Raw genomic sequence first — 23,979 nt, forward strand, 5'->3', positions numbered from 1 at the left:
ACTATGCTCATATGTGATTATGGACTTCTCTTGTACGCCAGGAGCTGGACAGATGAGCTGTTAAGCAGGTTGGTGAAAATATTTAGATTGCGAGGAAACACAAAGGGAGTGAAACTGTTGTGGTTAGTTTCAAATCACCTTGTGTTCATTTTTTCTAGCTCAACACTTGCTGAGTCTAAATCAACATAAAATGTCTAGAACACTGCCATGGCGATAAGAACAAGTGTGCCCACAAAGTGTTTTCACATTAAGATGCGGAGAACCAGGTGTCAGAGATGCCATTATGTGAGCTGCAGCCACCTTCTGATTAGAGGAAATAACAATAGTCCAGTGTTTCATGGCTAAAGTAGCCTACATCTGAATCAATGATAGTTTTTATGCTCATTTTGAATGTGTGATTTTAGTGCAATTTTTTAACTACATGTATGCTTCCTCTCTCAACTGATTGAATGGATTCCACTAATGTTATAGAACCAGGTCAGTGTTGTGCAATAGTGGAAGTGTTGTTTCATGTCCCCCTTTATCATGCCCGTGTTGGTGAAACGTGAGATCAAACGTGAATGTTCTCGTGCTTCTACTCGTCTGCATTGCATTCATGCTGCCTCATTTACTAGCTGCTTGCTGGAAAACATCAATTCAGAACTGTTCATTTCAACGAGGTGGTCGTGTTAAAACATCAGACACAATGCGTGACTTCCTGCATGTGTCAAGGAAACCACACACATATAGGTGTCTAGCTTTTCATAAATGCAATGGCTGAAACAGATGTAGGCTCACCAACCTCTCTTTCCACCATACCTACATTCATCACCTTCTTTATTGGGTTAATCTATAGTTGAGCCACTGGTGGATTTTTTATGAGTATACATCTGTTCACATAGTCCATCACCTTGAGTTTCTGATCAAAGAAACCACCACTGACAGTGGTGTACACAACAATACATTTACACAGTGTTTCTAATAAAACAGACAATATCTGTTGGTGCATGTGTACTGGATAAATCTGTGAGGCAGAAATGTGCTTTTCAGCAGCACCACAACATTGTTAGACTAGATCAAATCAAATCAAATCAAATATATTTGTTTAGCGCTTTTCACAACATATGTTGTCAGTCACAATGATCAAGACGATCAGATTAGATCATAATAAGGAAAGATTATAATAAGAACCTACAGAATGGATTTCACTGTATTATATTCACTGTGTTATATTCTCAGATCAGATTATGCAATGCCATTAATATTTGCACATACTGTACATATCGTCAAAGTATATTTGACAATATGTACTGCACAATTTCTCTAAAGACGGTGCTTGAAATTCAATAAAATTAAAATAAACATTATTTGTATTGTCCTTTTTAATAGATGATACTCAGAAAGTAAGTTAACAGTAATATAGGCAAATCTGAGGACCAAATATGTGGGCCATGTCTAACGTAGCATAGTAAAAACTATTATCTTAGTTCAAGAAAATATGTTTCCTACTCATCTAGCAAACATAAAGACTTTGTGTGGTAGGTTAAGAATTTATATTATTCTTTACACTAATACAGTATTATAAATATGCAAATAATTTCTTACAGTAGGAAGCAATGTGTACAGATTGATGCATAATTATTTTAGCCTGTATTGTACTAGACAGCATGTTCCTTTCTTGCCTATAACCATGGTGGAAACCATGCAGGGGTGCGGCAACCGCTCAGTATCTAGTGGCAACCGTGGGATCAGGAAGCTACTGATTCCCTCAAAAATAAAAGTGGTAAACAAAATCCAGTCACGTAACCCACTCCCCAAACAAGCCCTTTAGAGCCACAACAAAGTACGGAAGAGAAGTGTGCGGCAGAGGGCGGAGACTGAGGCAGACTCAGAGAGACTCAGGCTTTGAGGACGTGAGATGCATTTTCCTCTGAAGCAGCTGGTAACAAAGGCAATACTTGTGGTTTATGTTGGTCAGACTGTGCTGGGGGAAGTGTCATCTGCATCCTGTTCATATGGGGAAGTGATAACTATGAGGTCATCCTTACACTGAGATTATTAAATAGCCTAATGTGCTACATACAGGACAGGTGAGCAGAGAGAACTTTAAAATCTGCAGGGACGGTAGTCCCACACAAGAAGTGAGAAACACTAATATAGGGAATATTTAATCCTGGTTTCTTGGGTTTGAAAACTACTTGAACTTGCTTGACATATAAAACATAGCCTAAAAGTTTAATATTAGTTTAATAATAACAACAACAACAACAACAACAACAACAACAATAATAATAATAATAATAATAATAATAATAATAATAATAATAATAATAATAATAATAAATAATAGTGTAAATACTATTATAAGTTGTATTACTATACAATTTACAATACTATTACAAATACTATTGTAAATAAATAATAAATAAATACTATTGATATTGCTCTGTTACAACATGTCTGGTAAGATGCAGCCCTCTGCTGGTGAATGTCTGTAAATAGATTTTCATAATTACTCTTCACTGCGCCGTAGTTTAATCTCTGGGGGCTTGGAGGCTCTTTCTCAAGATACTCATAAATAATATTGGGTCGAATCCCATGTTTACCATTTTCTGATGTCATAACAAAACACTGCTTGTGGTGCAATTGATGGATAAGACATAACCAAATAAGCCTAATGCATGTCCCTAAGATAATCGTTTATGAAATCATATGCACGCAAGTGCACCCAAAAGTATCTCGGATCAGAGAACAAGTTGGACTAGAGGATTAGATTTATATTAGAGAACTCACCTAGATTAGAACACTATCTTTTTTTCTGCAGTGAGAATAATAGTCATTGCGATTGGGCCTATGCAAGTAGGCCCTCAACAACACTGGAACAGGTAGGAATACAATGAATCAGACTTAGATTAGCTGGACAGGAATCAGGATACCAACTGGGGGAAAGCGCCTCATCTTTTCTATAGTGCCTGGAGAGAGACTGAAATGTGTGCCTCCATCAGATGTTATCCAAATTTACTTCACAGCAGCTACGAGTGACAAGACTGAACGGTTTTACTGGACATTTCTAGGTACTGGACCCAAGAATTTCTCCTGCACATTATTTATTTATGATGCTTCCCAGAGGGGTGCTTGAGGGTGCACATATGGGAACAGTAAACAGATACAGCATGGGCAAAGCAGTATTATGCAGAAATGTAGTACTGTAATGTTCTACATTTATTGACCACACAAAGCCATGTTAAAAAAAAATTGTTGTTCCATTCGTGGAAAAAATAATGTGGAAATAAAGAAATGTGGAACTATTACTACCGTGTAGATGGGAAATACATGCATACTATATGAAGTGTTATCTACCAAATGAGATAAATGACGATGCAAAATGTGATGTCACATGTAATATGAATAGCATATGAATAGCTTAAAGGCACAGTTACTTCAGTTCTATCTTTGTAGTTTCCAATAAGTTTAGAGAAACGGTCCAAAATAATGTTCTGGAAATTTATCTTAACATTGCCGTTTTAAAGAACTTGTGTTGACTTTCGACAGGGAAAGAAAGCTGATTTGAACTCCTGAAGCATTAATGTGCAACCACGTGTATATTAAAAGGTGCATTTAAAAAACCCAGATATTTATTTGTAGAACTGTTGCATTCGTGAGACTTAAACGGCTCCGGACATCAGTATGCAGCGAACCTGTGGGGGGACGTGCGCCATCAGAAATGTTCTTACACGAGAAGACAGTTTTAAAATGTCTTTATTGTTTGAAGTTTACTGAAAGCGGTACCAGGTTTCTGAAAACAGTCTTACTGAATGTCAGTGCCATCCTAAGCGTATATTAGGAATATATTACAGAAAAAAACATTATAAGTTGTCTTGAAGAACCGAGTCAATTCGGTCACACCCTTGCACTCTCGAAGTCGATCTATCGGCGCGTCCGCCATGTTGAGCCGTGTGGGTGTCACAGTGTGCTGGTGTACGGGGATACTACTGGCCACATAGTGCAAACGGCGACGTGTAGCCCGCCTGCTCCTTTCACACATATACAAACACTAATAAAGTCACAGCAAGATACTTTGATAAAGTTGAGTAAATATATTTTAAAAAAAGGAAGCAAACATTTCCTCACAAATCTACCCGGTACGAATGCCGGGTATTATTCCCGGACGATTTCTGAACCTTGGAACTAACGCCACGGAGGGATTTGGTAAGTTACTGGTTTGGTTTGTTTGGTTTTTTAAGACAGTGAAAGACAGTTTAGCTACTTGTCTCCCAGTTCGGTGATATCTCAAAAAAGCAACAAAACGGCGGGGTAGTTTATGTGCGAGGCGGCGATGTGTGATCCAGTTAGCTCGACGGCTAATATTCAGAAAAATCTGTAAGGCGAGCGGTGGCTAGTGCGACCGCTAACCACCACATAAACGGCTCCAAAAAAACATTTACACCGCCTTAAGGACACCAGTGCACCACAAACGCGCCAGGCACTCGATTAAATCAAATATACTGATTAAATATCTTTATTTTTGTAAAAAATAATCCGACAAGGCAGCGCGTTAGCCAGCTAGCCGACGGGACGGGAAACAGTTTTCAAGGCAACACTGTTTTTTTAACAGCTGCTTGGAACTTTTAGTGTATTTTCTGTCACCGCATCGCTAGCCGGCTAAACGCAAACCGACCCCGCTGTCAACTTATGGGGCCTTAAAGTTGTGCTGCGGTGTTTTAAAATATATATACATTTATATCCTGCAGCGTTCATTAAACTTTGTGGCATTAAATGCGACGTCGTTTCAGCGTTATGTTGTCTGTGCCGTTTCGCCACAGGTCCTCGTTTAGCATGCGTGGCTAGCGGAGCGGCCGGGGTCACAGCGTTAGCTAGCATGCTAACGCCTTAGCGCCTCCACAGCCCGTTAGCGCGCTAGGTAAGCTAAGCTAGCTCCGCTAGCTTGGCTAACTGCGCGAGATTGCTTAACGCCTGTTGTTGTTTTTTTTGTTAGTCGGGAAAGCACAACGTTACCTAATAATATACATGTATTTATTTTACCCGGAAAACGTGAGTCTTGGACCCCAGTGATCTTGTAAAATCAAAATAGTTTATGCGTCATGTGGCGGTTTGTTTGTCACATTCCTGTAATCCAGCCGGGTTGCCTTAGTTTTACACTTGCGTGTGGAGACTCGAGGTTGGCTGGCTAGCTCCGCGTTTTGCTGAGCCTCCATTAATGTTTCTCTCTTTTGCTGGTAATATTGACCACAACATTCAGCTGGGCGCATGTTTTGGGGGGTCGAAAAAAAGTTTTTGTGAAGGCGACATGGGCTGTGAAGTGTAGGAGGGGGGGGGGGTTGTGGTAAGCGAGTTAGTATTGCAGGTGACCAGACGGGCTTTGCCACAGGGAGGGTTGTGTAATCCAGCCACGGCACCTAAAATATTCTGAATTACACGCTGTTGAAGTAACGCGGCCGTTCGGCGAGTTCCCGCGCCGGCCATCCTGTAGGTCACCGGGGTGGACACACCCGTGTGTGGTGGATATTTCTCTGTCGTGTGACCAGGGTCCGTGACACATGCCTAGTGGACACGATCCCGTCCCGCGTTCTCCTGCATTGGTTTGACATGACATGCGGGGTCTTGGGAGGACAATAGGAAAGAAAGCATCGCTCTTTGTGGACCACAGCAGTTAGATTGTATCAAGGAAGGGTCAAACACTACACAACAATCGTCAAAGCTAAAAAAAAAGTTACTGAACATCGGACTGACAGAACCGGTTAGTTCTCTCTCTCTTTCCTTTTGTCTATCTCGTGCACGTAATCAGCATTTTATGCTTTTTTTTGGTTTTTGGAATGCTGTTACTATTACAATTAGTTGTAGCAGCAGCAACAGTACTATTGATGTCAGTTGTGTTATTTAGGCCTTCACGGTTTATGTTTTAGAAACACATATGGCACCTTCAGGTTTTACTGGTAATGGGGCGTGGTGCAGACGTTTGTAAGCAGAACCCTCTCCCCTTCCTGTGGTGCTGCTTCATTCATTTTGTCCCCACATCTCCGTATATAATGAAGATGCGGAAACTCAGGGCTTGTTGGCACATGCCGCCCATTTTTCTTTGTCAGAGTTGAACCATATCAGGAGACCCGTTTGCACACCTGTGCAGTTGCTCTGTCACTCTCCTGGGTTTGCGGTGGTTTAGCCAGGGTTATTAATATTCACACCATCATCCATACATGCACTTATGGATTGGTATGGGTTCAGTTCCTAATAATTAACATTGCATGATGCACGATATATAACCCCTTGCAGTTTTCATATCACCACCAAGTAGGACATGTTCAGTATACCATGAATGGGAGAAATTCATTGGTAATTAGATAACTTTTAGATCAATGATTGTTGAATGGTATTGATTGTTTGCTGTTTTCTTCCTTTTCTTTTTTCATAAGACTACTTCCTTCTTGTTATAGGGAATCTTAGTTGAAATGGCAATTGAAAATGTAATTTATTATTGTTTTTTAATCTTTCTTTTTGGAGAAAAGTTTTGGCCATACTCTGTGTACAGACAACACTCACCTATGTGTGAATTATACACAATAGTTTTTATATAATTCCCACAATAAAACACTCTCAGCAGATCATCTATAAGTTGGTGACCAACTGGTTTAAAACTCCAGTCGTACATTGGTCCTTTGGTCAAGCTATACATCAGATCCCATCTGAACACTGTAAAGAAAGGCCAGCTGCTGCGAATGGCTGAGAATAAGTTAATTAAATGTTCATAGTGAGAGTGATGCATATTGATTTATTCAAAGGGAACCAATGAAATGTTGCCTCACCTGTTTTAATCAGCCATTTGTGGCTGGTCTGTCAGTTTACAATATTGACAAGTTCCCTAAATGCTCAGCAGAGAAGGTGTTAAAATACAGTGTATTTAGTATATTGCCCATTAAAGTACCGTTGCCCTGGCCTGCCCTTTTAATTAACCTGGCAACCTTTACAGAGGAGTGTCTATGAAGGAACCATGTAGTAAAGCACATCATCATCTCCTCAAATTACTTCATCAGTAGTATTAGTACCCTGCAGAGCTCATATTGTTGATCTGAAAGCAGAATAATCCTAATAATAGAGTGAGCCACTATGACTCAGCAAAAATATGAAACAAAACAAAAGGTCCTATGGGGTACTCGTGTCTTCCTGTTAATTTAACTTGCATTAAGGTAAGGTGTCTATGAATTGCATGTTTTTCTTATATAGTCCTTAATGTGTAGATGGTAAAATTAGTTTGAACCTGTTTTGGGTTTTCGTATGTCACCTGTTTTAAAAACGGGTGAGATGTTCTAAATCTCATTTCTCTAAGAGTTCTCTCAAGGTTGGGTCCCTTCCCAAACCTATGACATTGACAATACCAGCCCCTTTTTCATCTGACAGAAAAATGTATATTTTAGAATTCTGTCTGCAATATTTAAAATGATTCATTTGATGCGACTAGGAATTCCTAGTCCCAGTTCTCCAGAGTGAAAGTAAAGTCAGCATAACTAGCTGCTCAGTCTCCCTCTGCTACTCACTGAACCCGTTCTGCCTGGTGCTTGGCTTTCGTTCAATGCCAATCACGGAGTTGCCTGGGTATTGGCAGGGCTCAGACCTGACCTGTTGTTTAGTATGTAAGAGGCCACTGCGTGGCCTAGATCCTGAAACAGACCCTGTCTGTGTGCTGGCTTCCTGGGCCCCCGGTCACACCAAGGGCTGCTGGAGCTTTGTTCCGGCACTGATACAGTCGCCCCTCTCTTCCTCTTGTTGTGCAGGGCCTGAATAGGTGATTAAAGCAGCAGATGTTTCATTAGGGCCTGACTGAATTCATGTGTATGCAGACTTTGGGTGCTTTTGGGGGGGGGGGGGGGGGGGGGGGTTGTGCTGCAGTAGTCACATTTCAGTCATTTTTAATGAACTTATGAGACATGCCAGGTTGTTTTTCTTTGCTATTGCCCAATGTTTTTGCCAGCTTGTGGTTGTATGGTTATATGGTTAACACCTTATTTAACGTCATCGCCAACTGGGTCCTTGTTTGTCCTTGTACTATAGTCGTGACAAAGTACAGACGTAGGACAGTAGTCTTGAGTACACTACTTTTTATTTAACTCTAGAAAGTGAGGTATTTTAATCATGAGCAGGATTTGGCTTACTTTAATCTTGTAGAAGATCTCACAGGCAGAACTCATAGATGGGTGTATTTACATAGATTTAGCAATTTTTGGAGGCCTTGAGTAACAAACTTATGGTGGTCATTTCCACAGAGTGATTATGCATGCTTCTGTCAGAAAAGGAGAGCACAGCACAGTGCAATTACTTTTGGGAAGTGAGACTCCCCACATGCCGGCAGAGTGTCTTATTACCGTAAGATGTGTAACAGGAACCACGTCAAGCCTTGATCCACTCTCTGATTCTCAGTGCCGTAACGTGAAGTGTTTGCACGCGTGTGTGTGTGTGTGCACATAACTGTGAGTGTGTGTTTGCTGGTAATGTTCCATTACCTGGATGGGAGCCTACTACACATTCTGTGTTTGGAAAGTGCACAGCTGTGACCTATTTCTCTTTATCTGACTGGGGGGATCGTTTTAAAGGTGAAGAAGTGCTGTCAGGAAATGTGCTCACTAGACTTTGGCTGCATATGCATCTTTGATGCAAAGGGCATGGTTCAAAGAATGTTGCCCTAAGCTTATAAGCTCACTACAGCTGTGGAATACTTGTTTAAATGGTGTGTTGGCATATGGTGTAAACAGTTGAACTTTAGTCAAATAACTTTGGACTTCTTCAACGTGTCTTTAACTTTTCTGTTCCAGGTAGTGGAGGAATTCGCCATGCTGACTCCCTGCTCTGTGTGGAAATGGTTTTAACAGGCACCAAGTGATCTAGGGAATCGTTGAAGCAGGAAGCACGCCTTTGGACTTGTTTAAAGCTTTCAGACATCTGAACTTGTTTTTGAAAACTCACAGAAGAGGGGGAGCTTCTTTATTCTTTTTGAGGAATAAAACATTTTTCTTTCAAACATTATTTCTCTTCACAAGGATTTTGACGAACGATACCACACCATGCCAAGCTCTACGATTAGGAGACAAATGAAAAACGTGGTGAATAACTACTCCGAGGCAGAGAAAAAGGTCAGAGAGGCGACCTCTAATGACCCCTGGGGCCCGTCCAGCTCTCTGATGTCAGAGATCTCCGACCTCACGTACAACGTGGTGGCCTTCTCCGAGATCATGAGCATGATCTGGAAGAGGCTTAATGACCACGGCAAGAACTGGCGGCACGTGTACAAGGCGCTGACGCTGCTGGACTACCTGATCAAGACGGGCTCGGAGCGCGTGGCGCTGCAGTGCCGGGAGAACATCTTCGCCATCCAGACGCTCAAGGACTTCCAGTACATAGACCGGGACGGCAAGGACCAGGGCATCAACGTGCGGGAGAAGTCCAAGCAGCTGGTGGTGCTTCTGAAGGACGACGAGCGGCTCAAGGGCGAGCGCTCGCAGGCGCTGAAGACCAAGGAGCGAATGGCCCAGGTGGCCACCAGCGTGGGCAGCAACCACCAGATGGGCTTCGGGCGTGGCTCCAGCCAGCCCAACCTGTCCACCAGCTACTCGGAGGAGTACGGCCGCTCGGAGGGTTCGCCAGCGTCATATCACGGCTGTAAGTTTGCTGACCAACGGGATGTCCCGTGGGCTTATTTTATGGCTTCCGTAAGACTGTGTTTAAAACATTTACATGCTTTTCAGAGAAAACGCTGGTTGCTTTGAGAGGATGTGGCGTAATGTGGTCAGATGTTGCTGAGATACTGAGGTGTGAATTGGTCTTTTCAAGGCAGCAGCAGTGTTTGATTGTGTTATGTTTCCGATGAATGAGACTTAATGGTTAGAAACGTCAGAGAACACTCATCAGGTGGGACGTTCAGTCCATTCCACGCGAGCTTTGTAGCAGAACGATTACTTTCTCTGTTTATAGGAGTTTGTTGTGCGCCAGTTAGAGCAGCGTACTAGTGTTTAAGATGCGCTGAGCTGAGGCCTCTTGGGCCGGCCTGCCCTCAAACGAGCCAGGCCTCTCCCACGGAGGACGCCCTGCCTGCGGGCCTGGCTGGGTGGAGTGATCCCTTAAGCTGGAGAGGAGACTGCCACGCGTGTGTGCCGCGGGCTCCTGGGCCGCCGCGTTCGGCACTGGCCCGAGCTCCGAGCGCCTTTCCGCCTCGCCATTCTGTTGCCACGTGCTGCTTGCGGGGAGGCAGAATTCCTGAACTCCCTGGGGAATGCCGTGCAGCTCCACGGAGGAAGTTGGATCTATTCTGCTCCGTCCCGCCCCCAACACATGACCAAAGAATTTGATAATGTATCTCAGGAAGCCCGAATCAAGAATTTACTCAACCTACCTCTGAAGCAATAGGTGAAGGGTGAAGGGAATGAGGTCATTGTGTTTTAACTTGTGAAGGCTGGTGGTTCCCTTCAGCCTGGTCTACTTGAGGTGTTGTGGTTTGCCAGTCAGGGGTAGGGTGGTCACACCAGCTGTTGACCAGTGTAGGGCTTTTGGGGTGGAAGTCGTTGAGGTTTCTGGTGTGTCTCTTGATTTGCTTTTTTACATAAAGGGCTTGAACGGAAGGGTAAGTAGCTGTGTCATTAATATATAATGGAAAAAAAGACAACTGCAAGAAAATCTGGGGTGTTAACAGTGGAATGTTTTTGCATTCCTGTAGAGGTTTCCTGGTATTGTCCTTCTAGAGGCTGGATATGGGCCTTCTGTACAGCCTAATTCACACTTCAACAAGTTGCTTCTATTTAGGACAGGTATTGGAAAGTCAATCATTTTAAGTGTAAAAATAAATGTAGGAATAAGCAGGAACAATGTGAATGTTATTTTGGCACATTTAGTTTGGCCCACCTGTGAATGGGACAGGGGTAACTGTAGTTCACTAAGCATTTAAGGGGGCCGTATCTGGAATGTGGAAGATGACCAACAGTGTTTGCGGATCATGACTAATGTAGCTAACTAAATCAAGCAGCTGAGGGTACGTGAGCAGTTATTCTAGCCTTTATCTGCCCTTGACTGGTATCTGTCTGTTATCACAAGCTACTCTTCCACTTGGGTGTTACGGACACAAAGGGACCAAGCATGCATACTTGGTCACACGTTAAAGAGTATCTCTAATATGTTATAGATTAATTTAAAGGGATTTGGTTTGTTTTTTGCCTAGAGGAATATATATTGGTCTAATAGAACCGCTGATAGTAATGTCTACAATGACATTTACAGGTCTGATATTTTGACTTCTACTCAACTCAAATCAAGATGTTTTTTTCCTCTGTAGTTTCCACTTTGTCTTCAGTAATGATTTTATAGCACTTTCAATATGAGTAGATCTGGCTTTTATGATTCTTATTGATTCATATCAAAGGTCATTGACCTACCTCAGGATCATCCACTGCTATTTTTAAGGTGTGTGTGTGTGTGTGTGTGTGTTTGGTGCTTTAGCAGATCAATAAACCAAAGGAAATGTATTAGAAGGTTCAACAACACTGAAACGTCAACTTGCTTTTTCTTTTTCTTAAAATCTGTGTTTGTTCCCCTGGTGGCAGATTATGGTAAAGCACAAGCTCACTATCAGAAGCTCCGTTGGGCATGTGTTTTAAATAGACCCTGAGTGAGCCCAGTGCAGTCAAACATCTCCCTATCTATTCTCATTCAAATGTTTGTCATTCCTAGCCAGTGGCACCATGTTGGTCCCATATGGACCTTTGAACTGAGATTACAGGGCTCTGGTGTGTGTTGTGTTCAGTAGCGCAAGTTCAAGGCCCCATGTTTGAGTTTGGTAGTGGATTGTCAGCCAACTTCTTTTTTCACCCACAGACCTTTTTTTAACATCCCATTCTGGTGTGTGTGTGTGTGTGTGTGTGTGTGTGTGTGTGTGTGTGAGAGAGAGAGAGAGAGAGAGAGAGAGGCAGCGGGCCTATTTGTAGCATCTGTAGAGACTTTGATGTGGATGGGGTATGAATTTGTGACTTTAATAGCTGATTGAATCCTCATTGCGTGTGACGTGCTACTCCTGTGGCGCAAAAGGAAGAAGTAGATCTTGCTGGCCGTCAGTTTGCTTCAGAGCCTTGCATCACATCACTGAGATCAGATTCCTCAACCATCCGTCACCAAAAGTACACGGCTGATCACGCTTTTACAGGGTGGGGGAAAGGATGTTGGACAATGCTGTGGGTGTCACTTTTAGATGAAGTAATTCAAATCGCAGTCCTCCAGGTCCAGTTCCAACAGATTTCCCGTCCTTCCTGGTTGGACTATCCAACCTGTTACATTAATCATTTAACTATAAGGTATTCCACAGTACAGGACTGCAAAGGGTTCTGAGGTGCACGTTTGAGTCACCCTGTTGCACAGAATTTGGCAGTTGGTGTTCTTGCCAAAGTGCGCTTCCTTGTCCAGTGACACCCGAGTGACGTTAACTCCCAACGGTGACACCCGAGTGGCATCATCAACCCACTCGCTGGCTGGACGCACCTGGTGTGAAGGAATCCCCCCGTTAGCCCCCCCCTCCCCTTTCCACACATGGAGTATAAAGCGAGTGAAACAGAGTTGGGTAGAAAAGAAAAATGAGAGGGAATAAATGAAGCAGGAACTGGTGCTGCCAGTGGAGGAGAGCAGGAACTGGTGGTGGTCGGTCAGCTACATGCGAGGGCACCAGTCTGCCCGTCTGACTGGGCACAGCCCCTGAGTCATGTTCCCACCCAGTGCCGACATGGGCCGGCCATACAGCCGCTGGTGACGCAGAATGGGATGTGGCGATGCTCCACGCCCATGTTCCCTCTGTGACCTTCCCTCTGCCCCTGCTCACACAGATGGACCCTTTGCCTGTAGTTTCCCATCATGCCTCTGGTCCCTCTGGGGTTTGAAAACAGGAAATTGTGCCCAGCTGCTTCAGCACACACAGAGGCCCGATGCTCGTGCTCTCGCTCTCTCTCTCGCTCGCTTGCTCTCTCGCTCTCTCTGGTCATTAGTGAAAAAAGAAATGGTCTGATGGTCTGAGTTATGGATTGGCACGCAGTCTTATCGATCACTGCTGCTTTGCAATCAGCCAGCTCGGAATAATGAGGGAGCTTTTAAAGGTCAGAGCCATGCCACATATTTTTGGTCTAACCTCCACTGGCTTGAAACGACTATAAATAACCTCGATCATTTTTCTGTAGTCAGGGGCAAAACCGTTTGCGTCAGTTTGCTTATCTAGTGTGAACAACCGAAGTTGGTCTGGGTATGTTAAGTGCTGTGTGTGTTCCGCGGCCCAACTCTGTGCTCGGAACCACTGCTGTGGTTCCTTTTGGCTCCAAACACACGACTACACAGGATCACAGGAAGTGGCCTCCACGGGTTTAACCGCAGGCTTGTAATGGGCGCTCCCGTGTGGTCTGCCTAACCCGGCGTGCGGCCGGAGGATGTGTCCTCCACGCTGGCCTCACCAGGACTTGCCGTAGGACCGCAGTGTGGCGTACTCTGTGACCGAAGGTGTGACGACCTGGCCTTGTGTACAGTCTCTCTGTCCATGTGGTCCAGTACACAAGATTAGATTGTCCTGGCAACCTTTTTATTTATCAAAATGTTCGTTCCTGATCAAGGATTTGTTTATAGTTACAGTGCTGTGGAATAATCTGGAACTTTGGTTATTTTTTAATATATTTTTTTCATTTGTGTCAAAAGGCCAAAAGAGCTAGGGAGTGACTAATGTTATAAAAAAAAACCTCATAGAAGATTATGGGTCTTTTGGGGGCAATTATAGACCCAACAAATATTCCAAGCTCTTTCTTGGGGGTATGAGCAATAACTTCCCACTCATTTTGTTTCATAGTGTGAAAACCATGAACAATAGTGCAAGAGCTGATAACTGTTCACGTTACGCCAACGTGTATTCATTTCATCACAGGTGACGAGGCCTACAGGCTACAGTCTGATCTTGATGAGTTTGAAACCCCCCCCCCCCCCCCCCCCCCCATCTTTCCTCCTCTATAGCCACGTCACCCAATGCGTCGTCAGAGCTGGAGCAGGCCCGCCCACAGACCAGCGGGGAGGAGGAGCTACAGCTGCAGCTGGCCCTGGCCATGAGCAGAGAGGCAGCAGAACAGGTACGCCGTCAGCTTGAATACAGCTCACAACACCACACACACCTGCCAGCGTTGCCCACTGCAATATACTGCCACTGTAGCATTCCTTTACCTGTTTCACCAAGCCCTAACAACACTTCACAAACAATCTAGAGAAAAGAAACAAAACAGACTTTTTTTTTAAAATATTGAGATCTGTAGATGCGGATTAATGTACTGTGGAAAGACATTTGCCCGTAAATATATGTAGACACTGCGTACGTTATGGTGTCAGCACCTGCAGAGGGAGTATTAGTCAGATCAAGGAGAGAATTACGTTGAGGTAGGAGTGGGCAAGTCTGCGCAGACACCTGTTCCAGCACCAGAGCTCAGACTGTTGCCCCCGGGGGTGAAGAGCTCTGTGAATAAATAGGCTCATTCTTGCTTATTCCTTGGCACTTTGTTGGCAGTGTGGCACTGCTGAGCTGGAGCTTCTGTGCTCTGAGCGGTGCTGAGGGTTTGGGATCATGTGCATATAGGCAAGATTCCACTTGCATATTAATAACACATTGGACCACTTCTAGGAAGCACTTTGTAACGTGCGTCTCGGGCTGCCCAGACTGCTTCACCGCAGTTCACGTGTTTCTGAGAGTGAGGCAGCGAGGCCCCACCCACCCACAATACCAACCCCGCCCATCCCCATTACAGACTCCACTGATTGGCCAAGCAGATTTTCTTAGCTGGACCCCAGAAGGGGGCGGGGCGGGGGGGGGCTGTACTCCTCGATCAGTGTGGCAGCGATTTGCCCGGCGTCCCTCGCTGGGATTGGGGCCTGAGGTTACGCACGTCGCAGGCGGGATGTAGCGAGGCTCCGGTGATATCGGGGGAACGTGTAACCTTCCCTGCCGCCTCTGTGAGGTTGGCCTGTCCATGGCTCTTGAAGAGCTTTGCGCAGGAAGCGTGTTCAGGCCTGGACATCTGGGATGAATTTCCATATAAAAATAAGAGCCAGGCCCTGCCGGAGGCTCCAGCAGAGGAGGGGCTGCTGGGAACTGTACGTGTGCTGCTGGACGCTCTTCTAGATGTCTCCAGGACCTTAGTCTCCATGGCGTCTCACAGCATGCAGCCTTTACTTCAGACCCTTCCCCTGCAAAGCGCCCACTAAACGTCTCCTCGTCTCCATCCCGTCGCTCATTTAAAAGCCGTTTACATGGTTTCGAGTTCCTTAAGCGGTGTGTCCCAGGAACCACTGTAGTCTAGTCTTTATGGCACGTGTGAGCGTTCGCACCGAGCTCTGGAGTAAAGCACGAGAGGGGATTACTTGGGTCACTGGCGTGGTCTTCCTCGTGCTGGCTTGCTCCAAACAGTCACATGGCTAGTTTGCTCCTTAGATGATAATTCCCCATGCTCAGCTAGGAATAGCGCTGTCTCTCTCTCAGGCCAGAAACTTCCTGGAAACCGTATTGGGTTCAGATATGGTTTTCCAAATGCCAAGCGGTCCGTCTTAAGATGAAGCCCACATTAGCTCCTCTTCAAGGAAATGCATCCTGATTACTCGGCAAGTCCTTTGTTTCCTCCTACTGTAGTTGGGGTGGGTGGATGTCTGGGAGTGCCTCGTCGTGTGGCGTCACCTTTTCCTTGGCTGGCAGTTTCATCATGCTATTGATTTGTGCTCCAGGCTCAAGTGCTAGTCAAATGAAAGTGATGTCTTGTATTATTCAGGAGTGACTAGACACGGTGTCGTGTTTTAGTACCGCGGTTACACTGCGATCCACAGCTCTTTTGTTTTAAAACAGATGTAATAGGATGTACACACACATACATGTAGCATTATCCAAGAGTGTCTCTGTGTCTGTGTCTCTGTGTGTGTGTGTCTGTGTCTCTGTGTGTTCGTTCAGGAGGAGAGGATGCGTCGTGGTGATGACCTGCGGCTGCAGATGGCTTTGGAGGAGAGTCGTAAAGACAATAGCACAGGAAAGATTATCAAAAAGAAAAAGGAGGTAAGAGTCTTCCTGGACACACTGAAGTATTGATGAGTCCTCCAGCACACACACTCCTGTAGGCAGCTAGTGAACGTCTACTCACTGCCAATATGCTGGAATGTCTCCAGATTTGTTTTAATGGTTTTTTTAATTAATGCAATGAATGCTTTTTCTTTCTTCCCCTATTTGTTTGTTGGGTTATTTATCTGTTTGTTGCGGACTTTCTCTGTGGCCTGTGAGTATACTTACTAAGGCTGTTGTGCACTAATGCGTAGTCTTATGTGCAGTATCCTAACTTGTATCTATTACTGGAACTCTGGAAGTTCTAAGTATGTGTGTCTGTGTGTGTCTGTGTGTGTCTGTGTGTGTCTGTGTGTGTGTGTGTGTTAGCCTCCACAGTCGTCTCTGATGGATCTGATGGACGCGGTCCCTACAGGCCCGGTTGACCCGTGGGGTGGTGCAGCAGCCGGCCCTGCGTCGGACCCCTGGCAGAGTTATGGTACGCTCTGTTTACACACACAGGGCATTTGTCTAGATCCAATAATGGGACATTGGTCCATGTTAACCCCTTGTGAACTCAGGGTTGTGGAGCAGTTGAATATTGTGGATGTACTTGTGGACCTGTTTTTAATTCTGGTGTTGAGACAGATGGTTTCCCCTCCTCTCTGCCTACCACTCTCCTTCATGTTATCCCTCCCCCCCTCTCTCTTTCTCTTTCCCTCTCTCTCTCTCTCTTTCACTTTCCCTCCCTCTCTCCATGTGCCCCGTCTCTGTGTAGCTGTGAGCTGCAGGGCGGCTGAGAAATGCAGCCTGGCTGGCCGTAGTGCATTCCTGTGTGTGCTCAACAAAGGCGCTCAGTATGCAGATTTGCAGGTGGAGCGGCTGGTGTAGCCGTGAAGCCTCTTCCTCCGCCCGCTCCCCCCTCCTCCGCCCGCTCCCCCCTCCTCCGCCCGCTCCCCCCTCCTGCCCCCAGCATGTGTCCTGAAATGCCAGCAGTGGAAACCAACTGCTTTAGGTTTTGCCAGCAGGCTGTAGCACAGATTCCACTTTTGTATTGTTTTTTCAGCCTCCGGTCATAACCGTGATTCACAACTGCACTGTTGGTTTTCCTTCCTAGTTATCCCATTTCCTAGTTATGTGAGGATCGCCAGACTCCATGACCCAGCAGTTACCACATGCCTTATTTTTGGTTCATTTATGGAATGGTTGATTGATTTAATTCAGGAAACCCCTCTGGTTTAAGGACAAGTAGCAATGCAAATACTACATTATGCCTTGGCAGTCAGGACGTGGTAGAGCACTGGGTCCTTGGTTTGTAGGATGGAAAGGAAATTGGTTGCGAATCCCTGACTGGACTGGCGAGAGATTCTGTAAGATAGTAAAGAGGCGTGAGCCTGCCTGCTCTTCTCGTGTGTGAGTGTGGGGTTCTGTGTGTGCAGGTGCTGCCCCTAAGCCAGCAGTGCCTGTGGATCCCTGGGGTCTACCTACTGCTGGGGCCTCAGCCATGAAGAGCAGCGACCCCTGGGGGTCGAGCTCTGCTCCTGCAGCTGCTGATCCCTGGGGCTCGGGGCCTTCCACACGGCCCAAAGCTTCTGGCCCAGGTAAATGAAAGGTTCAGGCACTGCGGCTCAACTGATTTGTGTGTGGGTGTGTGTGTGTGGGTGTGTGTGGGTGTGTGTGGGTGTGTGTGTGTGTGTGTGTGTGAGAGAGATCTGAACATCTAAGTGGACAGATGTCCTTATTGTGTCTCAAGCCATCAGGCTGAAACAGTATTTGCAAGGGAGGTTGGGAGCAACCTGTGTGGGTTTTTTTTTTTTTTTTAAGGAACAATATAGCATTATGCTACTTATAATGGCTACATTAATGTGTAATTGTTTATTGAAGTGTTTTAGGTGCAGATTAGCCCTTGCTGCCTAGATAAATAGTTGGGTGACTTTGGCACAGTGCTGTATTTGTGGAACACTTGTCTGCCTTTTTCATTGGTTCTAGGGTAGATACATGGTGGTCATTTTCTTTGTCAAGCTCTTCATTTCTATGATTTTTTTTCTTGTTCCAAAAGGCTCTTTTGATCTCTTTTCCACATCAAACGGTACCTCTAAGGAAGACCTCTCTGATTTTGACAGTCTCCGTACTTCACTGATGACAGGTAGGCCACCTAACGTATTTCTTTATGCGGCTTTAATGCAGCCACTCTTTAGGTTGTTTCTCTGGCCCTGTTGGGGCACGTTGTTCTGAGTGACCTGGTTTCTGTGACACACTGGTGTATGTTCCTAGGAGATGGCAAAGGGAGTTCCTCGCTACCCTTACCGACCAGCCAGTCTGCCAGTCCCGACCTCTTTGATATGCATCCAAGTGCCACTAGAAAAACCCCCGAGTCTTTCCTGGGCCCCAACGCTGCCCTGGTGAATCTGGACTCTCTGGTGACCAAGCCTCCTCCGCCAGCACCTGTCTCCAATCCTTTCCTCGCTGGAGGTACGTTTACACACACCTTCCTCACTGACGCTAGTTGTCACTAATTGATTTTCTATTTTGGTTTCCAATTACCTGTCAGTATTGCCCAAGACTCCCGAAGTGATTGATGCACAATATTTCCTAAGTTTCTTGGGCGAGACCCACGTGATGATGGTCCTGTGTCTTGGCTCATACCCTTTTCTCCCCTGTCCCTGCGTTTCCCCAGGAGGGCCTCCTGCCGCTGCAGCTCAGGTCAACCCCTTCCAGGTGAGCCAGCCTCAGCCGCCCACCCTCAACCAGATGAGAGTGAGTCCCATGATGGGTCTGAGCGGCTCGGGCTTTGGCGGCGTGGCCCCAAGAAGCAACGACCCCCTGCCCCTGTCTTCTCTGGCCCCTACTGGCACTGTCGCCATGGTGCCTGTGGCCGGGATGGCACCCCTTGCCCCTGTGGGCCAGATGCCAAGCGTGGGTATTCCCGGCTCCATGTCAATGCCCCAGTCCCTTATAAGTGGACCACTGCAGCCAACAGGCACCGCAGCTCAGGCCGGTGGCACCACTAACCCCTTCCTGTTGTGAAGAACAATATAGACCATCATTGCCTGGACCTCCCCCCCCCCCCCCCCCCCTCCTGTGATATAGACAACATAGTCTGTTGTGTCCCCAGACCCATGTGCTATTTGAGAGTCTCTGGAGTAGCAGTGGTGTTTACACTTTTTACATTTGCAGGAGATTCTCTCTCCGGCCTGTTGGAGGCAGGTACCATAGAGTGAATGGTATTTTTATTTTTCTAAATTCCTTCAAATGGACAGTCGGCGATTGATTACTGTGTCTCTAGGTGTGAATTCTCACCACTCTTGGTCGGCAAGGTGCTTTCCAAAAGTCTCGCATTCAAAGAGGTCCCGGTTTGTAACTTCCTTTGATTGCATATTTTTCTTATTGGAGGCATAATCTCTAGGGACTCTGCTTTTTCTGATTTTTTTTCAATTTTTTAGTCTTTTAAAGCTGTATAATCGCTAACGCTAACCCTTTTTAATCAAAGCAGCCTATATGTTCTACGCAGTGCATATACACTATGTGTATTTACAGTACGCATAAGTAGACACAGTTTAGAAGACACTATCAGTTTACATGGTAATGATTTTGATGTTCTAAGCAGGGATTTTGCACATGCTCTGATTTTTCTCTTGTTTTGACTGTTGGCTCACCATTAGTCCTTAGCTTGACAAACAATGATAAACTGTTTGTAAAAGACATGACCCATGTACCAGGGTGTAAAAAAGAGGGGGAAAAAAACAACAAAAAATACAAAAATGAAAACTGGCATGGCAGACAGTTTGGGAGTGCTAGTGTCTTGGAGGCGTCATAATTGCACGTCACAGTGATTCCAAATCTGATGCGTTGAAAGTTGAACTTCATACTGAAGTTGAGAAATGTGGGGATTTTTATTTTCTTTTTTTTTAATGCATGATGGGGAATTTGTTACCATATCTTAAAATGTCTACTTTTAAACAAAAGCCTGTTTTGTTATTGTTAATGTCTTTAGGAGGTTGTCAGTTTGCTGAATGGGTTGTTTCAGTTCAGTACTGTCTAGTACTGTTTCAGTTCAGTACTGTCTAGTACTGTTGTAAAGGTCACTCTTTACACAGCTTCCCATCCTATCCTATGGTGACAGAGCTATTCAATACTAATGTAATTAGTCTTCAGCTGCCTGGCGTCCGAGTTGCTCTGTACGAGTGCCCAAACGTCTGCAGTGTTTTCTATTTCAGTACATTTTTTATTTATATTTGTGAAAAATCTATTGAAACAAAGGGAAGTGGGAAGACGGAAGTAAAGTATTTTCATCAGGTTCAAATGCATCTTACTGTTATCTGATATAACCAATCACTGCTGCATTATACCGTAAGTTCATACACATTTAACAAGTGAAACATTTATACGTGCTTGCCATTTCAAAAGCCTTTGTGTGACAAACGTCAAGGTGTTGGACTGAGGTGGAACATTTTAAAGAGTACGTATGAGTTGACTGGTGGGGGGGATTTCTTGAGTAGGCTTAGGATTTCTGCTTTAGTTTCCTTTATTATGTTGTGGTTTTGAAGTACATCTAAAGGTGATTTTCTATAAATGCATCATTGTGGCCAATAATGATGGAAGGGTATAATCTACAGTATAATCTACCCAAAAGACCAGAATCTCAACCCTCTAATCCCAAGGTTCTTATCTGGCCCTGGTTTTATATCCAAAGTTTGATATGTACACTTAAACATGATGTTACACTATAGTCTACATTTGACTGATTTTTATGGGTTTTTTTTTCTTGTCATTTTGTCAAAGGTTTTGATGTGAACTTTGACATAGCCAATCGGCTTGGTAAAAGAGAATGCAGAAACCGTATGATTTATAGACTTCTGCATATGTTTTAATTACCAAGTTTTCAACCAGTGGCAATAACACCAGCCTACAAGCACAAGACTGCAGAGCCCAAATGAAGTTACCCAAGTCACAGTGCTTGTTCTTTGCCGTTGCGGCTTTACGTGTAGACATACTTTAAAATGTTTGGCCCCATCATTGCTGTGAGCCCATTTGGTTTGTCTCTGATGTGTCTATAAAAGTCCACCTGAGTTGTCCGTTTCATCTGTGACCTCTGCTGGAGTCGCTGTGTCAGCACCGCGTCTGTGCAGCTGTGTAGCAGAGCCTGTGTGTACTCACCAATCCACAACCATTCTCAGGCTTTTAGAGAAGGACTGCTTTAAACTGGACTCACTCGTGATGGACACAATGGCTAAATCAGGCCCTGTTTCTGCAAAATCGGACTCCATGCTGATGAGCATCACATGAACAATTGGTAATCAAAAAAGGATCTGTTGTTAAAACAGTTATGCAAACTAGTTTTGCCATTTTCTTTTTGCTTTTACTGACACAATATCTAGCTCAGTTTGTCCTGTCTCATTTTGCTGTTACTGTTTATCACTTTTTTCTGTTTCCATGTTCTCATTCTGCATTTATTGTGGAGGACTAACATTGTGAACATGCATAAACACCCTTCTGTTCATGTTATTGTGTCTGTGTATTTACCAAACTGTCTCATATTACTGGGAGCAGGCTGCTTTTATGGATATGTGCTCAACTTGTTGGCATTATAACTGTATAATATAATTTATCATTTGTTCTATTGTAACATATTGTTCTGTACTTTATTTCTGTGTAATGGTTTTGTAGGAAAGTCACATGAACTGTGTGAGGTTTCAATGCCATCTAAGTCGCAGCAAGTGATAAAGGACCTGTAGCTGCAATGATAAAAATAAACTGTATCACTGACATTTGATTTCAGTCTATTAATGCTATTAATAAACACAGCAAATGACAGTTGTGTCCAATAGCATATTATTGTTACTCCTGGTGAGAATGGTGAATGTTTATTGCAGGTGCATGTACAAATGGAGGGATAAGAAGGTAAATAACTTCATGTTTATTACAAATGTACAAAACAGGTAGTGTGACTGATCTGTGTGATCTATAGTGCTCATCAGCTCCCGTAGGGTTGTTGTGTTCTGGACTGGTGTGTGGCAGGTGCTTGCTCTGTGGAGGTAGTGTCATAACCCAGCTTCTTCATGTCCTTGGTAATGATGTTGAACTGTAGAGTTACGAAGCCCTGGGAGCGCACCCTAGTTACTGAAAGTATAGAAATAACGACACCCATGAGGAGCTACATTATAATGCAGCATATACACTTCAGCTGCAGCAAGTTCTTACGTGGTAAAAGCAATAAAAGCTGGATGGCGTGACCCTACCTTCTCTTCCCTCTCCCTGGGCAACCACCTTGGGATCTGTATACTCCGGCCGTCTACCCATCAACCAGCTGAGGAAGAAACATTTATAGTAATTAATGTTTAAGCATCAAATCTTAAGGGACACAAATACTTCAGAACAAAATGTTCATGTCACAGATAGAAAAGATACATTTGAAACGGTAGCATAAATAAATGGAAGGGTTACCAATGAATGTTGACATCCCTACATTGTAGTAAAATTCTGGTAGAGTTAAATGTAACAACCCATCATGCAGCGTTTTGAGATATCCTCTGGATTTCTGCTGCATTCAACAGTAAAGCGCCCATAAAACATTTGACAAGACAGAAAACTCCTCTTTCCCCACCTTGTGAATTTCTGCAGTCTTGATGTGGACTCAGGAACAAACATTGGAATTGTCCTTGTGTGTCTGCAAAAGAACTTTGTTACACAAAAGACAGCAAAGATGACAATGCGAGCTATTCCCTACAGCACTACCACACACACACACACACTCACCTCCCAGGGCCAAACGGAACATGTACTGATCCATAACCCCTGACGACGTCATTCCCAAACGAATCTGGGCCAAACACACTGATCACAATCTGAGGCCCTGGAAAAACAACACAAAAGCACAGACACACCTTTGTATATGTGCTAAACTGCAGGAAAGTATAGAATAAAATCGACTCTAGTCAAGCCCGAGTCAAATAAACATCAGAAAATGTCTTTCTATTTTAGTTAGGTGTACATGCAAAGAAAGCGGACGGACACGGCACACATACAGCCAAATGGGTTGGTGCTTTTAAAAGTGATGTCCAGTGGGAAGTTCCACACCAAACCTCTGGAGGAATCTCTTCCTTTCGATGTTATCTGAGATATTCCCTCCTCCAACCCCTGTAAACAATAATACAACGTTAACACCCTTTGCAATAACCAAGGAATCACCAAGAAACCACTTTCAAAAAACAGCCATGAATGTGATTAAAGTCTCTTAATTTTGACTCACTGACGTGGGTGCCCAGTCGTGTCCGTACACAAAACAATACTTGCAGTACAAGTCATCATATTCCGGGAACTTGACACCAACAGAGGAAACATAAAGACAAAGTCACGTACAACATCACACATTTAGAGGGCCAGGTAACGTTGCTGATGCTTAGCTACTAGATGTTAGTTAGCAAACAACTCAACCTACATTAGCCCCTTCGATTTGCCCATTGACCATGAGAAGAAACACAGACGGGTTGTTCGAGGTCATCACAACAAACAGTCAACACTGAAATTAAATGAAAATGCTCATCTGCTCGCTAGATTAGCAACTAGATCACCAGCCACGCTAACTCGCACAGCTAGCGGCCTGCGACACAAATTGCGCATGGTTGCTAACATCGTCTCTGATGCTAGGGCGGCGTTACTACGGCAGGTCGTGAGGGCCAAACAAGAAGAAACGCGTTGTAGACGCCCCCTACCACCAGGGGGCAGTAGAACAGCATTAGAACAGCAGACGTCTTTGAATTCCACACTGTGGGTTGCGTAAGACGTTAAATCCGCACATCTTACGTCCCACCCAATACGTTTACGTTTTGAAATAAAACCCCGATCTATGAAGACGTCTTGTTTTATGAACTTACATATTTATTGCAATCAGGACACTGAATATGAAGCTATAGAGTTGTATA

At 44.5% G+C, this 23,979-nt stretch overlaps 2 protein-coding genes across 8 annotated transcripts; one reads left to right on the top strand and one right to left on the bottom strand.

The window, feature by feature from the left end:
* Positions 1 to 3,892: 3,892 nt before the first annotated feature.
* On the top strand, positions 3,893 to 21,871 carry epn2 (epsin 2). 7 transcript variants are annotated; one of them, XM_077009145.1, is made up of 9 exons: positions 3,893 to 4,192; positions 8,806 to 9,645; positions 14,005 to 14,117; positions 15,977 to 16,075; positions 16,457 to 16,556; positions 17,497 to 17,658; positions 18,117 to 18,203; positions 18,332 to 18,529; positions 18,735 to 21,871. In XM_077009145.1, exons 2-9 carry the CDS (start codon positions 9,051 to 9,053, stop codon positions 19,082 to 19,084), a joined length of 1,704 nt encoding a protein of 567 aa, XP_076865260.1. In that variant the 5' UTR covers positions 3,893 to 4,192; positions 8,806 to 9,050; the 3' UTR covers positions 19,085 to 21,871. The 7 variants fall into 7 exon arrangements, with proteins under 7 accessions (XP_076865260.1, XP_076865258.1, XP_076865259.1 ...); XM_077009143.1 differs by having other exon boundaries at positions 3,895 to 4,192; positions 16,448 to 16,556; XM_077009144.1 differs by having other exon boundaries at positions 3,900 to 4,192; positions 15,974 to 16,075.
* An 87-nt stretch (positions 21,872 to 21,958) lies between these two features.
* On the bottom strand, positions 21,959 to 23,713 carry b9d1 (B9 protein domain 1). The gene is made up of 7 exons (XM_077009146.1): positions 23,496 to 23,713; positions 23,307 to 23,375; positions 23,083 to 23,194; positions 22,814 to 22,910; positions 22,662 to 22,724; positions 22,297 to 22,364; positions 21,959 to 22,177 (listed from the first exon to the last, which is right to left on the bottom strand). Exons 1-7 carry the CDS (start codon positions 23,556 to 23,558, stop codon positions 22,032 to 22,034), a joined length of 618 nt encoding a protein of 205 aa, XP_076865261.1. The 5' UTR covers positions 23,559 to 23,713; the 3' UTR covers positions 21,959 to 22,031.
* Between the last annotated feature and the right edge of the window lie 266 nt (positions 23,714 to 23,979).

This window comes from Brachyhypopomus gauderio, chromosome 6, assembly GCF_052324685.1.
Source record: "Brachyhypopomus gauderio isolate BG-103 chromosome 6, BGAUD_0.2, whole genome shotgun sequence".
NCBI classification, from domain to species: domain Eukaryota; kingdom Metazoa; phylum Chordata; class Actinopteri; order Gymnotiformes; family Hypopomidae; genus Brachyhypopomus; species Brachyhypopomus gauderio.